The 17,958-nt window shown below is 42.6% G+C and overlaps 1 protein-coding gene across 1 annotated transcript in view; it reads right to left on the bottom strand.

The window, feature by feature from the left end:
* The window catches only part of scfd2 (sec1 family domain containing 2), a 92,947-nt gene that overhangs the window by 13,001 nt on the left and 61,988 nt on the right, over nt 1-17,958 (bottom strand). The window contains exon 6 of the mRNA XM_080033000.1: nt 2,210-2,355. Coding sequence (XP_079889126.1) covers nt 2,210-2,355 — 146 coding nt within the window. The remainder of the gene's footprint in view (nt 1-2,209; nt 2,356-17,958) is intronic.

Genomic DNA, 17,958 nt, shown 5'->3' with positions numbered 1-17,958 from the left:
ACATTGTCAATATATTGCTCCTCTTAGAAGGTTGAGTGTTTCTTTCACAACAATCGTTCTGTAGAATCACTGACTGCACCTTTAGATGAGCAACGAAAGCTTCATTTTTGAAGCTATATCACAGAGTCCTCATTGATACTTCTACAAACACACTGGGATAAAAAACTATGATGGGGCTTAGTCTTATTTTACAGCTTTGTGAAAAAAAAAAAATATATATAAGCTATTTACATGATTTAGTAAGAGTAAAAAAAAAGATAAAAAGGGTGACATCTGACCAACGTCCAAACCTCTGACTTGTGTGTTTGCTCTACTACACTTCAGGGAAACCTTGACGTCTTGGTTATTGGCTTCAGGAGATGCATGCTGAGGGAGGCTGATGGATTTCTGATGCTTCTCAAAAAGCGCTACGGAGCTGACAGATATCCTGCTGTGTTCTCCCTTTTACATGAAATGGTTTCCATAAAGAAGCAGGAACGGGGACGGACTGTTCTGTTCTAACAGAAACAAATTGCTGCTCACATGCACTCACACGTCTTGACAAAGATGAAGTGATATCTATTTTTATGCAAGTCAAGTCATTTTAGTCATTTTATTCGGCATTTGAAACGTTTTGACGACTGGAGAGAAATACCACTCAGATTTGGCATCAGGCTTTTTAGAGCCTCTGGAAACCTGGTCTTAAATATCAAAAATAAATATTTTTAACAATGTTGGGTGTCTCAATAAGTATTTTCAAAAATCTGATTCAAAATAAAATGTTATAAAGATTATAAAACGTAATTAAAACACAAAGAGGTATTTTACCGTGCTCTAGACCATTTCACAGGGCTGTGTGGGCGTGCCTGTATGAAACGGTCTTCATGGTAACAGCCGTTGTTTTTATAGAATGTTCGGGCAGAGAAATGCACTGTAATCCGGCATTTCATAGTGGCCATAAATGCAGTTCCTATTGACTGGAGTAACTGAACTACATTTTCATTTCATAAGAATGTTATGGGTTTGCGATGGTTATTCCAGGTATTACGCCAGGTCTCAGGCGTTGCTAGTGAAACAAGTTTTTGTTTGTTTAAAAGTTAATATTTTGACTGCAAAAAGGCCTGAAAATATAAATATATAAATATATATATGATATAAATATAAAATATAAATGATTGGTCAAATTATTATTTTCTTTAGTAAGTGACTATGGTATAAGCAGGTAAATGCCCTCCGAAGTGTCAAATTATCAGGAATTTATGGACGACGTGAAGGCAAGAACTGTCCGACGCGCATAAACTAGATGTAAATGCGACAGATTACATATTTAAAGTAGTTGAAATAGCATGACAGTCATGGATGACATACTCAACTGTAACAGTTTATCTCTCTATCCTGTAAACTAGAGCTCCAGGTCTTTCAATGAGAAGAAGGATTTGTTCCAGAGAGCTCTTTGATTGGATAAACGACCTATGTGAGAACTGGGAAATATGAAAAAAGCATCAATCAACACATTTTTAAATGATGTTGAAGAGACATGCACAACAAAAAGAGACTGTTAAACGTCCATGTAAGAACAAACATGACCTCCCAACGAAAAGAAAAACTATTTCCTGAACCCTCATTGACTAACCTTTAATGTGCTTGCTCTGTAATTGTCTGAAAAAGGCTAGCCAATCACAGTGGAGGACGAGTCAGAACTGTTGACTGTCTGTGAGGGAAAGGTAAGAGCCTTTTCACGAGGGCAGGCAAGCTTTCAGATGCACACAGAGGCCCGTCTGAGTTACATAATCTCCAAGAAAAGAGACAGTTTATTATGGAGGAGGCTCTTACAGTGAACAACTTTCTCTGTGCTGTGCTGACGCAATGCCGGACAGGGACAAAAGCAGCACAGGGCCAGAGGTCACCGGCTAAACCTGTAGCCCCTGTTACTGTCACAGCATGAATGCAACAAAAAAAATAAAAATCTAAAAAACATAAATAAAACATGAGGGAAAGCAGCTGTGATGAACAATGATGACTAGATAGTAAGCCAGCCTCTCTTAGGTGTGTGGGGGAATAGAGATATGTAGTTGATGAGCCATGATGGTAAATGGAAGTAGGCGTGTGTGTGAATAGAATATACATGTTGAATTAAATTGCCATGCAAAAAGTGGGCTGTGTGTGTGTGTGTGTGTATGTGTGTGTGTGTGTTTTTATATTTATGCTAATGTATTAGAGTGTCTTAGACCTGGTGAACCCCATCGCTGGCTGTGTAGACGGAGCGCAGCTGCTTGAGGTGGTCTCTGGCGTGGCTCAACCCCCTCAGGGTCTCAAACATGTCCTCCATAGCCGAATGGGCTCTCTCAATGCTCAGCTCCTCGGGATTGGCACAACCTGGCAACACACAAGTAAAGACACACTCTCTTAGTACATGACAAAAGAAAAGTTACATAATCCAGAGAATGTCTCTAGAGACTCTGACAAGACAGAGAGAGAATCCAAGGGCAATTGTGTTTGTGAAAGTGCACATAAAATCCCAAACAAGGCCCCACTGTTCTGCCAAACTGTAGAACAAGAAAGCTAAACACGCAAGAAAACATTTGCATCTGCAAAATAATAATAATAATACGGGTAATTTTCTCAGCTGGGTGTGCAGTGAAACCAATTATCAAAGTTAACGCATGGCAGCGAGCGGACAAGAGCTGCTTTTATCCGAGCAGAAAACTGCCGTCTAATCAAAAGCTAATGTTCCCCTCCTCTTGTAAAGAAGTGCGTAGGGAAGCAAAAAGGCTTGCTGTGAAATAAAAAACCCTCAAAATGACAGAGCGTCAAATAAAAAAAAAGGAGAGGAACAGAGTGTGTTTGTGTGTTGGGGTTTTCTGGGAGAAAGAGCGTAAATAATGTCAAAGTGAAGTCAACCGAGAGAGAAAGTGAAGGAGGATAGAGGAATGGTTGGCCAAGTCTGCAGTTTTAACAGCGCTGCAGTGCTGGCAAAGCAAAGGCAGGTTCGCCTGGCACCTGCACTTCCCCCTCGAGCTGCCTCAGGAATGCAGCTGCTTTTCTCAGCTGTGTGTTACAGATGATACAAAACGCACACCTGAAATCTACATCAGCACAGCTCATAAAGCATATAGGCATAAATCAGTGCTGCAAATCAGCACATTTATGTAAGATGGTGATTTTGCTTTTTTTTTGCTGAGTAATGCAGGGAAACTGATACATTTTCGCAGCCTATGGCAAAGTTGCATGGACTGGATCCTTAAGCTCCCACTTCCTCCCAGTCAGAAGCTGTGAACCTGGTGCTAGGATAAGAAGATTAAAGCTACAGGAGCCACTTCACGTCCTCTCAGGGCACCGTTGCTCCACTCTGCAAATATGACAAGTATACGGGACCTCTCTGCACTGGCTTATGTCAATGATTGCTATATTAGATGTATTGTAGCAGAAATATCGGAGAGGAAAACAGATCTTGTATGCTTTTTTAAAAGTTTCTACCCTTAAAAAACAAGACATGTAGCAAAAGAAAACTTGATATAGGTATAAAACAACTTACAGAATACCATATAATGATGACATGCATGTTAACCTGATTAAAACATGGTCATTTGAAACTGAAAACTGTGTCATCCCAATCGCTCACTGTTAAGCCTCAATTGCTCTCAGTCAGACCTTAGCTCAGTTGGTAGGGCGTCCCCCCCCGGGCCAGGCCCAGCAGCAGACCCGGGTTCGATTCCCGCCCGTGGTCGTTCTCTGCAGGTCACTCCCCTCTCTGCCCCATTTCACCTCTGTCTCTCTGCACTATCAATTAAGCATAAAAATGCCAATTTTTTTATTTAATTTTTTAAATAAAGAAGCTTGCTGGAATTGCCAGCCACTTTGATTAGACTAATTAGGCTAGACTCAAACAGGTTATGCATGACTTCTGACACCACAGGGTTACCGACAAAACCCCGGAAACTCAAGTAGAGCACTTACTTCAAGATTACATAACTACGTCAGAGCTCACACATAATATCTAGACACATAAATTGGGAGTAATACGACGTGTAAAAAACTCCCATCGTGCACACTGATATACGCTGACTGTAAAACACTGTTAAAAAGGGTGCACTATATCACTATATCACCTCCTCCTCTGGCTGTGAGGAAAATATATCCATTTCTAGGCTGAAATGTGACCTTCATAAATACTTTGCTCCATTTTTATTATGTTGAGGAATACATCAACGTCGGCACGGTTAGATAACGTACACACGAACAGCTTGACTCTGTCAGGCATTAATCTCTGTTATTTGTTCTGCTAGGTCCTTTTCCTTCCCATATAGCTTACATCAAATTGAGCACGGCCGGCCTTTGTTTTGAGTTGCCGTATTGAGGAATGTGAAAGTGTCTGGGCCCCAGCGGTTTTGCTCTCCTTGCGTTGCCCTGGCTGAGAGGTAAACTCTAAAAAGGAAAAACAACAGGGGCTTTTTTTTCTTTTGGACGGAGCTGAGCGTGAAGACGTTTGTCAGATGTGGGTCTTATCTCTCCAGACGCCCGCACAGGAGAAAGGCAGAACACACTATGACTGATGTTAGTCTGAGAGCAGTTGTACTTGTATAATACAACAACATGGTTTAAAAATATACCACATGCAAATAGGTTGTACATTGTAGTCACACGATCATGACAGTAATCGTATGAAACCTACAGCTTAGGTTGGATTTGATGTGTTTGTGGCTGGAGACATTAGAAGGGTTATGTAGGAGGAGATGTGTGAAGGCTGCTTGACTTGTTGCCAAAGCATACAGTGTAGTAGGCCTAGGGCTAGGTCTGGGGCTGTCACGGGCTGTTGGATGCTCCTCTCCTCCCTCCTCCCCCCCGCCACCCCCCATCCCCCTCAGAGGCACTCTCTGTGGTTTACGCTGTAGATCCTCAGCAGGAGAAGGACCACGTGCTTATCCAGAAATATCCTGCTAGGTTGAGAGCCCGAACACCTGTGTCTGAATATTTATCTCACGCGATGCCACCATGCCACCTGATTCAACCATACCCACCCACCTATCCATCTATTTATGCATCCACCCTTCCATCCATCTATTTATGCATGCATTAATCCATCCATCCATCCGTCCATTTATCAAAGCAGCAGTGTCGGGGAGCTGCCTCTGAAATCATAGCTTTGCAAACTACCAATGACTTAAAACTGGAAGAAGAAGAAGAACTAGAGCAAAGCTACCCTAGGGAGAAATCTAGTTTGATTAACTAAAGCTACTTTGAGAAAATAGTTCAAACTACTTTGTATCAAATTGACAATGCACATCTGATGTGAAATTATGACAAAATATGATACAAACAAGTCACATGCCAGCAGAAAATGCCATTGAGTTTATTGCAGGAACTTAAAAGTGCCAATTTGGTCCTCACCGGTCATACATAAACCAAACAAATTAACATTTAAATAACATTTCACAGGGCGGGACAGGGCTCTTCAATGGAGGTTCAATTAGAGAGGCAATGTTAAAATTCAAATAAAAATGTATTTCTTTTCTTTTTATGGCCCAACAATGTTTGTAGCTGCATTAGTTGACATAAAATGGCAAATACAAGTAAGTGAACTTCTTGAATCAATATGCAAATATGCATGATGTGGAACTGCCACAAAGCTACGGCAAACTCAAGTTAAACGACTAGTTAAATGACATCTGAGTACATTCAGAGTACCACACCACTGTCTGATGTCTCCCACGTGAGTCGAATTCCGGTTGGTTCATATTAAATGCCTATTCAAAAGCCACCTGACTGTCTCCTGGCATTGCTTTGTGTCTTTCTCTGATTCGATTTTTGGCAGAACTGATGAGTATAAGCATGTGTTACCGGAACAGCTCTGCGAATGCCACCTACGTCCATGCGACTTCCCGACTTGTTGTTTCACAAATAACAAAGTAATAACTAAAAAGATGACTCATCACTAACGCTGCTGGGAGAGAGAGAGAGAAAGGGAGAGAGGGAGAGAGAGAGCGAGAGAGAGAGGTAAGGAGGTAATGCATTTCGATCTCGATACAGAGACCAATAAGAGTCTATAGGCAAGAAAAGCTTGATTGAGGTTTTTTTTCTTCTTAATTAGATCTAACAGCGCCGGGGGTGAGCAATAATTACTGATACGAGAGTGGGCGTAACCCTACCTATGCATTTCGAATACCACTGCACGCAATTGGACAGCACTATACGACCAATCAGAGCAATGAACAAGGTGACGTATTAAGCCCTGTTGGCTTAGTGAACAGCGGGGTTAACTGGTAGATTAAACTTTTGTCGTGGTCGGTCGGCAAAACAGAACATTCTTCTTTCTTCCTAATGAAAGATATGAGTGCTGTCTTCCAAATCGTTAAGTGTCCAGGCCAAAGCCGTTTCAAACTCAAACAACGTAGCCACAGCCATCTTTGTTGTTTACTATCACGGCTTCGACGACACACGCACAGCACCACTGTTGTCATCCGGTAACGTCCGCCCCAGATCCCCATACATAGGGTTCTGGCCTGCACATATCAGACAGAACGATTTGATTGGCTGCTGTGAATTTTCCGACATAGTTAATGAGCTCCAATGGATCGTGTCCAGACCACAAGGCTGAACAAATCTAGATGTGCCATCTGCAGGTCTGGATTTCCAGGCTACTATTCTGGTCCAAAGAGAATACGATTTTATTTTTTTACGATTTACATCAGATGGTGGCGATCCAGTGTGGAATGCTGGGAAGGAAAACAATTAATCTCTTTGCTTCTGTATCTCAGGATTAAAGAAAGAGAGGTGAAGGTGATTCTTTTTTTTAGAGCTAGATGCATTTCATCAGACACTCAAGTCACTCTCGCCACGCGGCTCTTTTAATGACGCTGACCAAAGCACACAGTGGAATGTTTTGATCAAACCAGTCAACTCATTTATCAAGGAGTATTTCAGAAAAAGAAAATATGAGAAAATCTGAACATTGAATACAGTAAAAATTGTTGCACGATTGAGATCATTAAGTCAAAGCATAGGGAAGCTGAAGCAACCATGACCACAACTAGCCACGTGACAAAGTCTGACTCATTAAACACTTTGTATTCAAATCAGATTCACAAAGACTGCAGCTGAGCTCCAGCATGTGCGTATGGTTCCCCTTAATGACAAGGGATATAATCATCAGTCATTAGTTTGACTTTGTAATCCACAACACACGTGCCGACTGTTTTTTTTTCTCTTGGCCCCGTGAATTTGATGGAATCATCTCCTCGTATATGCTCAGAATACCAACTGAGAGCATGCCAAAAATAACACTTGCAATTAATATGCCAAGTTTTGACGGCTGGGTTGAGTCTCACACTGTTAAAGGAGTGGGATGATGAATTAGTGGCAACCTTTTTTAACTAGGAATCACTCAAACAGCCCTTTCTCAAAAGCCACTTAAAGCAACCATTCAACATGTTCCCCTTAGCCAAAAGGCTACTGACAGGGGGCCAACGAGTGTTAAAATTAACCGGACACTTTCAGACACTCCACTACAGTAACAAATGGCAGCCAACTGTTGGGTCCATGGTTGTCTGAATTCCAGTGTTTAAGCCTTAAAGCCTCACCAGAGTGGCCTGCTCGAGAGAAAACACAAGACCTGTTAAGCTGGGGTCGGCTTCAGAGACACACACAGACACACTTACACAAACACTCAAACGGCCTTCACTGATGTGCAACGTCATTGAGCCGCAGTGAACGCAATGTGTTTCATAAGAGAATGAAGAAGATGATATTCACACACATGGCTCACACAGTAACATCCAGCAGTATGCCGGTATCTTCTGAGCTTCTATGTGAATTCACAGTGGATGAAGTGATTGATCACATGCTGAGCTGTGTGCGGCATCAGCCCTGTCACTTATGAAGGGAAACTTTTGTATAGAAAGATCAAGCCACAGGCAGCATAACAGTGGAGAACAGAGGGACCTGCATGCACAGTAGTATGCTGCTTTCATGTCAGCTGAGTGGGGCTATGTTAGAGTGTGGGCGGTGAACAGCGCCCTTTAGATGTTGAACTGTCTGAGATGGGGTGTGGGGACATCAAACAGTAGGACACCTCGTCGCCGCTAAAGGGAGTTTCCGCCAGTGTGTGTGGGTGTAATAAATGACGAACGAGAATGGGGGTACTACACGTGCGTATTGCTAAAAGTGTATCCTAGAGCTATAGAGGGGCGTGTTTTAACACGTGTGTACGTGTGCGTGTGTAAAAAAAGAGATGAAGGTGGGGACGAGTTGAAATCACAGGGTAATGTTCTGCTTGATTAAAGAGTGGCATACGCTAATTTCCCCCATCTGACTAGACTTTTAAAGTTAGGTGGTAGGCTCACACACACACATGCGCGCACACAAACACACATAGGCAAGCACTCGGCCTACATTGACCAAGTGTAGACCTCTATTTTAAGGTAATATAATGAAATCAAAAACACATGAAAATGTTATCAGGATATTACTTTGATGTGCTTTAAAAGTTGCCAAGAGGGGACTTGAATCCTTGAGTGATGTCCACATATCAAAGAGGGGACTTCATTCACTGCATCTGTGTGTGTGTGGGTGTGTGCGCGCACACACACACACACACACACACACACACACAGACACAGACACAGACACACTTACATTAAAATTATTACTCATCCAAATTCCTATACAGTAGATTCTCCCAGACGGCGGCTGACTCATGACCCCAGTTCTAACTGCATTAGTGAAAACTTTCTTCACTGTAAGAGAAAGAGAAGTGTGTCATGGCGCCGACCCTGGGTTCACTCTTTGATATTGTTCCTCATGATTTGTGTTTCACCTCGCTGTCGTCTGCTATTAGCTGGACTATCAGACTGACTGAGTTTCCCTTTGATCCTGAGTAATTACAGAGCCGTGTGTTTGTGAATGTGTATCAGTGTGTGTGTGTGTGTGTGTGTGTGTGTGTGTGTGTGCATGCGCGTGTGAGTGGTGGAGTGTATCATGACGCGGTGGTTACAGTGTTTCAAGCTTGAGTTTTGAGGTAAATCGTGAAATCTGGCGAGACTCAGAGAATGCCACCGACTCCAGACAAAGAAAAAAAAATTACAACTCTGCACGCAACGCAACACGAGTCCCCTCCCTCACATCAGATAACAGGGGGTGTGAGTGTGTGAGTGTGTATGTTAAACAAACCCGCCTTGCACATCAGGTCCACAGTGTGTCTGTTTGACATATAATATGTTAGACCTCCTGACTCATATATTTGACAGTATTTATATTCTGTCTCCACACGTCTCCTACACAATTCTTATTCGTCAGATTGATAGCGGAAATACATACGTACGAAAGTCATGCATACAAATGTTGCACTCATTATGTGGGTGTGCATATTAACAACATGCACAGTCACAATGTCGTCTCAGTGCAAAGGATGGGGCTATTTATGCGAGTCCCTGAGTGTAATGGTACAATCAATGAACAAGATATGACGTGGAGTCTTTAGCGATGCTATGTGTTAAACGTCCACGTGCGCTCTGCAAACAGGGTTAATCTGAGGCTTGATGGAAATGTCATTAGTGCAGGTATTTATACATACTGCATATGATGGTTCGTAAATCAAATAATTGGACATGAGGAATGTTTAACAGATAACGCTAGATTCAAAGTTTGGGTCATCAGAGGTATTATAACTCATCCAGAGGAGCTGGGAGATATAAATATTGCCTTTTTTTTATACATCTGGAAGATATGGAGTAACATTCAAATTAACTTTGAATTCCTAGCACATGTTAGTTCAGCTGTGCACTGGTGAGCACCACTTTTCCCATTAAACATATTTCTCCACAGTTCATTTCAAACTATTGATAAGAGCAGCTAGAAAAGGAACATAGGCTACGGTTGTTTTTTTCTACATTCGAGCCCATTTACTTCAAAGTGCTTATTAAAAGCTTGTTAAAAAAATGCTCATGCCACCATTACTCCTCCACTGTTTTTCAAATCAATTTCTGTCTAGCACTTTGACTTGTGTAGACATTACAGTTCCAACTAATTCCATTTGAGCACATTTTCATAAAGCTACGTCAATAGGTGATTAAGTATTTGCGTCAATGCACATACAATGCAATGTTAAGTGATCCAACAGTATACGGAAACAAGCACGCATTAATGCCATTTAAAATGTACCCTGGAAAAGTCCTCTAAGCAATGCGCATAAATCAGTATACATTCTCTTGTGTACTTAGGGTGTCTGAGTTCATACAGTGAGTCACATGCTTTTTCGGCCAGTCGTCAGGATTTACTTTTCTGAAGGTAAAGACATGGCAATACCTTCAACATAGGCTGAGAAGGCTGCATAAGCACACACAGCATATATAGCTCCTAAAGTCTCAGGGTATTTTGCTCTTTTTGTGTGTGCGTGTGTGTGTGTGTGTACATTCAAAACATTATCAGAATGGAGAGGTACCTGTGCTGCAGACACACATACATGTTCTGCATGCAATACATTAGCAGCAGTGGCTTCTGCTGCTATGTGAAATAAGAGAGCTTTAATTAAAAAAGGGGGATTTTTTAAAAATGATTCAGTTACCTTTCAGGAGCCAAAGCTATTTGATCGTACAATTGGCTGGCCATGAAAGTGTTATGTAATAAATAAAGAAATCCAGGGAGGCCAGTGAGTCAAACATTCGACTTAAAATACTCTTAAGAATATGAAAGATATCATGACCTTATTTAAACTATTTATGCGGAATTTATTGTATAAAAAGTGTAAACGTTAAGAGTTGCATAACTTATATCATTCCAACCTGTCAGGGAAAACTGCTACAGAAAGAAAACTTTCTTCAGTATTACATTTTCCTCCATACTTATAACCTCATCACAGAGCCTAACTCATCATTGTACTGAAAAGAACCTGGCAGTTAGGACAACATCTCCCTCCAGTAGGTCAGGCCCACTGAAGTTCTGAACCCAGCTGAACCTGTTGCCATCCAATTAAACCTGCTGCATGTATGTGAAGAATGTCATTAGCACGGTGATGACTGAGTGTGTGTGTGTGTGTGTGTGTGTTTGCATGTGTGTATCTTTGTGTGTGTGTGTGTGTGTGTGTGTGTGTGTGTGTGTGTGTGTGTGTGTGTGTGTGTCTGTGTATGTGTGTGTGTATGTGCCTGCCAAGTAAGGACAGGTACAGTGTTTTTCTTAATTTGATCAAATATGCTGTGGTTTTGTGCACACACATTTTAACCGTGTGTGTGTGTGTGTGTGTGTGTGTGAGAGAGTGTGTGTTCTAAACCATAAGGAACAGTTTTCATCACCCCTCAATTCAAAATGACGCCTGAAGCCGGGTGTCAGCGGCTGTAGACATCAGGCCACAGACAGTGCTCATGGTGATAGAATAATGCTGAGTTGACTAGCTCCCTCTGCTGCTCAAAGAAAGGTGGACTAGAGACACCCTGTGAGGCCTACATAGGGTTATTCTGCCCCCTGGGGGACAACAGTGAAAGTGCAGACAGTGAGCTACCTGTTGCATATTCAGGATGTGGTAAATGTCAGCTTGTCAGAATACAGCTGAATGAATAGTGTTTGATATAGCTTTAGGACTGCAGCTCCTTCAACAGTCTAAACAGTATAAAGTGTTGTTACAGAGTCTGCTATAATAGGCACACCTTTATTAGGGGTAGAGGTTATTCCCTACGAGACGAGTAAATATGTTTTCCTGAGACGGGAGAGAGCCCTCTGTTGGTCAAAGACCAGAACAGCATGAAGCAATAAAGCCCTCTGTTCTATCTACCAGTCCACAATGTTCACTTAAAACCATTATGAACAATTTAATGAGTGTGTCGGGCAACTGCAGGTCAGGTTTGTGGAGCCGTTAAGCCTAAAGTGAGCGGTTTGACCTACAGCTCCATCGGTCCTCATGTCTTTCTGTCTTTGAGCAAGAAGAATGACTGGGAAGAAAAAAAATTAGTTAGCTCTGGGTATTTGCATGTATCGCCGTCAACTGTACGAGCTGCGACAGTCAGTAATACTGTAAGTAAAAGCTTGCGAGTGACAGATTTAAATGAACATTTTCATACAGACACTGCACGATGAAAGCAGATGTTTGAGAGGCGAAGAGCAAGAACTTATTAGTGTAAGGGATATTCATTATTTGGCTGCACTTTTATTCTACATTTATATTTTATTGTGTATACTATTGTCTATCCTACATTGTGTAATCATTAAAAAAAACATGTAAAGATGCTGCGTTGTTGTCCCAATGTCACAAGATTTATTACAAACGTGCCAGCAGCAATTTAATTAAATGTAAGGCAGCGTTTCAATCTGTAGCAGTATCTGTCCCAATATAAAAAAATGCACGGGTGGCAACCGGTCGAATGCCTCAACAGTTTGTGAACCTATGGCGACTTCAATAGCACAATGTTTACGGGGTCAAAAAGCCTGCAGAACAGGGGAGGTCAGAAACAAGGTTAAATATGAGTAAACAAGGACTTCCTCCCCGAGGGTAAGAAATGTGCACCTGGACTTCTCATTAGTGCTGCGCTCTGAGAGTCTGCTCAGCACCACAGAGCACATGTGGCCCAGAGGAAACAAGCTCACAGCACTGCTAGGCTCCAACATTACATTGCATCACACACACACACACACACACACACAGAGTTCAGGAGAAAATGTACCGGCCAATAGGCGATCAATGAACCACCTCCCCAGTTTTCATGAGCAACCGTAGTGGCAACGTATTATGTTTTAGTACCGAGAGTGTTAACACAAATTCACACACAGCTGTGTACACACACACACACACACACACACACACACACACACACACACACACACACACACACACACACACACACACACACACACACACACACACACACACACACACACACACACACACACACACACACACACACACACACACACACACACACACTGGGGATGATGGCTGGTTGTGTTGTATGGCCTTTCTCCTGATGCTCACTGAGCTGTCCCACAGTGCTGTTAGAATGAGCGTATCGCAACCTCCGCTCCATCTTCCCCCCGGGGGAGCGAGAGGGACTTATTTATGACCCACTGACACTTCGATCCTCTTCCATTTCACGGCTCAAACAGCTTGTTTGCTTCCCCTCTGCTCCTACTCTGTCAAATTCATCTCTTACTATCAGGACAGACTGACACACATTTCTTGCCTTTTTTTCTGAGCCAGAATGCTGCTTTCATGTCTCACGTTCAAAATAATCATTAGCCTCCCACCACCACAAAGCCAAAAGACTATCCTCTAGCCTATTAAAATGCTATTAAAGCAAATGGGCTACCGTCTTTTTTCCCACGTTCTTTCTTTTTTTTTCTTTTTCTCTATGCCTTGTCTTCCCTGAGGTCTTCTTCACCTGGAGTTCTGCAGTAAGCTGTGGGGAGCGCTAGACATTAATCAAAGGGTGGAGCAGAGAAAGAGGAGGGAGAGAGAGAGAGGGTGGCAGGGTCTGTCCTGCTCTCCCACCATGTTTTCCCTAATCCCCTGCCTCCCTTTGGAGCAGTTTAAATCTCTCACAGTCTGGGGAATCATCAACCTCCGCTCAGGGCCCCTCTCTGCTGCATGCGCTCCACCAGGGGTATAGTAATGGATGGCCCAGACACATGCACAAAACATACATGTGAAAACAGAGAGCGTTAAACTAGCATGTCCAAATGCAGGTTTAAAAAAAAAAAAAAAAAATCTTGAGTGAGTAGTGATCAACCAATGAATATAAAGAGAGTCACTGTTTTGAGGAGAAAAAGATGGTGGTGGTGGTGGGGGGGGGGGGGCTAGCTCGTATTTTGACAGTGTCTCAGTCCTGGAGAAAATGGCCTCGCTCCGTTCTGTTTGTTTTCTGAAGGAGAAACATCTGAACATCTGTGGTGTTCCTCGCAGCAACATGCTGGGCTAGAGTTACAAGCTGCACCGGTGCACGAGAATGCATAAACACATGTGCACAGTCAGACACACACACGCAGACACACACACACGTGCACACTCGCACACACACACACACACACACACACACACACACACACACACACACACACACACACACACACACACACACACACACACACACACACACACACACACACACACACACACACACACACACACACACACACACACACACTTACTTAAATGTAAGGGTTTAACTGGCGATGAATTTCTATATACCTACTGCAGAATCATTGAATTGCTTTCACTCTGAAGTAATGTTAAATCCACATGCTCCATTGTCAGATGGCGTGGAGAAAAATACCACACAGCTTCTTCAAAGGGGCTTCCTGAGGAATGTCGCCTAATGTCTGTGAACATGCATGTCACAGTGTGTGTATGGCAGATATAAGTCTCAAGTCTATGTTGCCTTCCATGCCATGGCTGTTTTTTTTTTTGGTGTGCTACTGCTGCCACATATGGCACCAAGAAATCCAACCAGGGCTTAAAAAAACAAACTCGAAAAGCAAATACTGTGTAAGCACGGCTAATATATTTCACTTGGCAAGGAACATGTGGTCTTTGTCAAAGGGACTCCTTCTTCAATACGAAATGTGTGCTTCAGTCAGCCCCCCCCCCCCCCCCGCCCCCTTTAGGCTGTGAGAAGCGATAAGAGTTCAGATGAGAACAGCGATGATGAACTTTTGCCGCAGACCTGCAAGGCAAAATGCGTCCCCAAGAGAATGACTTTGATCACACAGGGAGGAGATCTGCTGGGGCTTATCATGCAGCCCTGCTCATGCTCACTTTCACGCAATACGTCTACGGTGCAGTTCTCAACATGGTCGCTAGGGCGCACTGTTACACTGCCCACTGGACCCTGAAAAGGCCAACACACACACATGTCGAACACACACACACACACACACACACACACACACACACACACACACACACACACACACGTTGAACACACACGTACACACACGTTCACAAGTACACACATACACACACACACACACACACACACACACACAGCCCCCACTCCGAAACGAGCTGCTGCCACGACGGAGCTGTTTTCTCTTGTTCTCTTGAGGGACATCAACAACTTTTTTTTCTCTTTTTTTTACTGTTTCACTGTGTCCAACTTCTCCATCTCAGATAATGCAGCGAGGGGTTGTGGCCCAGATGTGAGGCACCAGCTCTAAAGCTGCCCTTAACAAAAACACAGTCACTTTCCCTCCCTCCCCTGATTTGAATGTGTTTTTCGGTCCATTTTGAACTCCTATTACCTTCTCCCCACTTGTTGGTGCAAATCGTTTTGAACCTGATCATGAATTCAAAGAGCCATAAAAACACAATGTCAACCTCATGTGGAGCTAAGAATGAATAAGGTTCAAGTTCGGCAGTTTGAGAAAAGTATTAGCAGTAAAGCTGAGGCGACTCATCGGCCACAATTACATCATTTTAGCGTTTTACTTCTCTCTTCTATAAGAGCCAGCAGCCTGAACACATTTTTGCAGTAGTGAAATGTGCACAGGGTTGGCTCTGTCCTCCTGAGTGTCCTCTTTTATTAAACCAGAGTCTTTTACAAACCACCACTCCAGGGACAATGTGCACTGGTCCAATATTTTGGGAGGGACGGACGTAGGATTGTCAAAGTACAACAATTTTTTCAAACCACATCTGGGAGGTGCGGCGCCCTACATAGACAGACACTGTGACCTGTACACTGGCAATGATGGTTGAAAAACACAGGCCAATCCAGCAGTAATAGACCATTATGCTGGAGGGAGAGGTTGACATTTGAGAGAGACACTGAGGCTTGTCCCAACCCTTTGAAATAAAGACAGGGTCATTCTCAGAAAATGACAGTCCAAATGTTTACAGTTTGTTTCTATGAAGAGATGGAGATTGATTAAAGGTCAAAAAGGTCTAGAAAATATATAGCTGCTTGTTAACATCTCTCAGACAGTAATCAAAAGCCATCAGACAGTGAGCATGCAGCCTGATGGAGCATCGAGATGCGTTCACTGAACATGGGAGAGGTTAGTTTCTAGTGTGAGAATGTCCATGATGCACAATTTGAAATGCTGAAATAAATCTGCAAAATGTTTTCTTAGGAAGTGAATGCATTCAAGATATTCGTCAGGCCTAAAGGATACACACACAGCGAATGATTGGTAAGAAACAGTGAATGCATCATCATAACCTTTAAAAAGGGATACTTCAGCATTTCGGGAAATTCGCTTACATATTGTTTTATTGCCTACAAATGAGAAGATTAACATGAATATGTAGCTAGAGCTAGCTTAGCTGAGCATGAAGACTCAATACAAAGGGAACGATAGGAAGCCCGGCTGCCAGTCTCAAAGCAACATAGCTGAGACTCAAGGATGTTATTGGTATTGGTCCTGTTTTTTTTCACTTTTTGGTACGGATTAAACGACATGTAGGACGCTAATCAGTAAGCTTTAGATGTGTTGATGGAAGCTGCTTCCGTTACCTTGTGAACTGAGCCGGTCCGGCTGTTAAATCCTTGTGTTTGTTCTAAGATAAACTAACAGCTTCATATTTACCATTCCGACATGAGCCTCACACTCTCGGAAATAAATAAATATTCATATTTCCCAGTATGTTGAGCTACTCCATTAAGCGTATTCAAAAGTTTAGAAATGGATAAACAAGCTCCACAAAGTCTAAGGGAAATGTATGCACGATGATCCACTCTTATTCAATCACACTCGTACTATCAAGAGAGGCAATTAAAATGTTCGCTCCAAGAAGTTTACAAAACCTACGTACAGTATGGTGGAGCCGGAGGAGCTGTTTGTGTGTTACACAAAGCAACACAACCAAAATTCTTCAAAAATAGAGAAACTGAGCAACCACCCACAGAAGAGCAAGAATGTCAGCATCCTCCAGGAGGAGAATATGAAAGAGAATAGAATTATTATTATTTATCTATGTGAATCTTAGGTCTGACTTGTTTTGTTGAACTGAATGAGGGACACACAAATATACTCTGTATCTCTAATGTCGGCTTGGTGTCATTTAACTCACTGGATTTTGAACAAGATCTCCAAATATTCCAGTGAACAGTGTTTGAATGTCCACCCACCATAGGAACCACAACACATCCAACGTACATACCAGACTCCAAGAGATGATACACTCGGCTAGATTTATGAACACTCTAAAATCATGAAGAAGCTTCCAAAGTCTTTAAAAAGAAACAACCACTGTGTGATGGTTCACTTTGTGTGTGTGTGTGTGTGTGTGTGTGTGTGTGTGTGTGTGTGTGTGTGTGTGAAAGTGCTTAAGAGGCCTAGATGGCAAGGGTTCAATCCCACACACCAGGAAGCATGATAATGTGATAATGTGCATGGCAGCCCCGGCATTGCCCTGAGTGTAGCCCGGGCCCACGCCAACACACTGATGGGAGAAAGAGCTAGAGGAGAGAGGCATGGGCTCCGGGCCAAGCTCACTGCTGGGGTTATCCTTAATGAACTGTGGAGCAAGGCGAGCTATAACTCAGGGCAAACAAATATCATTTCTTCTGCCAAGGCGGCTTGATTTACCGAGAAGAAAATCACCCAGATGCACCATGAAAAAAAAAACGCCATGCAACACACACTTTTGAGTTGTTTATGACTTACGACACGGGCCTATCAGCCATGTATGTATAATAATAAGAGTCTTAGACAAGATGCATCACAGAAATAAGAAAGAGTGAAGCAAATCTGGCATAGAATTAAGCTTAATTACATTGTCAATAGATTCAAATCAATCAAATCTTGATCTTTGTAAGACAACATTACATTTGTGAATATACTTGGCTGCATACTGGTTACATATTCTCAACTCTTTCCCCAAATAATGCATCATTTATTTTCCTATTTGTTTTACAAGCACACACTTGCCTGGAGTGCTGATCCGGAAACTCACTATAGCAGGGGAGCGTTTCTTAATATCCACTCCTCATGAACTGAGATAATTATCATGTTTGGAAGTTATTATCTGTGTATGGAAGAGGATTAGGGCCACGGGAGAGA

This window comes from Ammodytes marinus (assembly GCF_949987685.1).
Source record: "Ammodytes marinus genome assembly, chromosome: 8".
Lineage (NCBI taxonomy): Eukaryota > Metazoa > Chordata > Actinopteri > Uranoscopiformes > Ammodytidae > Ammodytes > Ammodytes marinus.
This window is presented reverse-complemented; position numbering and strand designations above follow the sequence as displayed.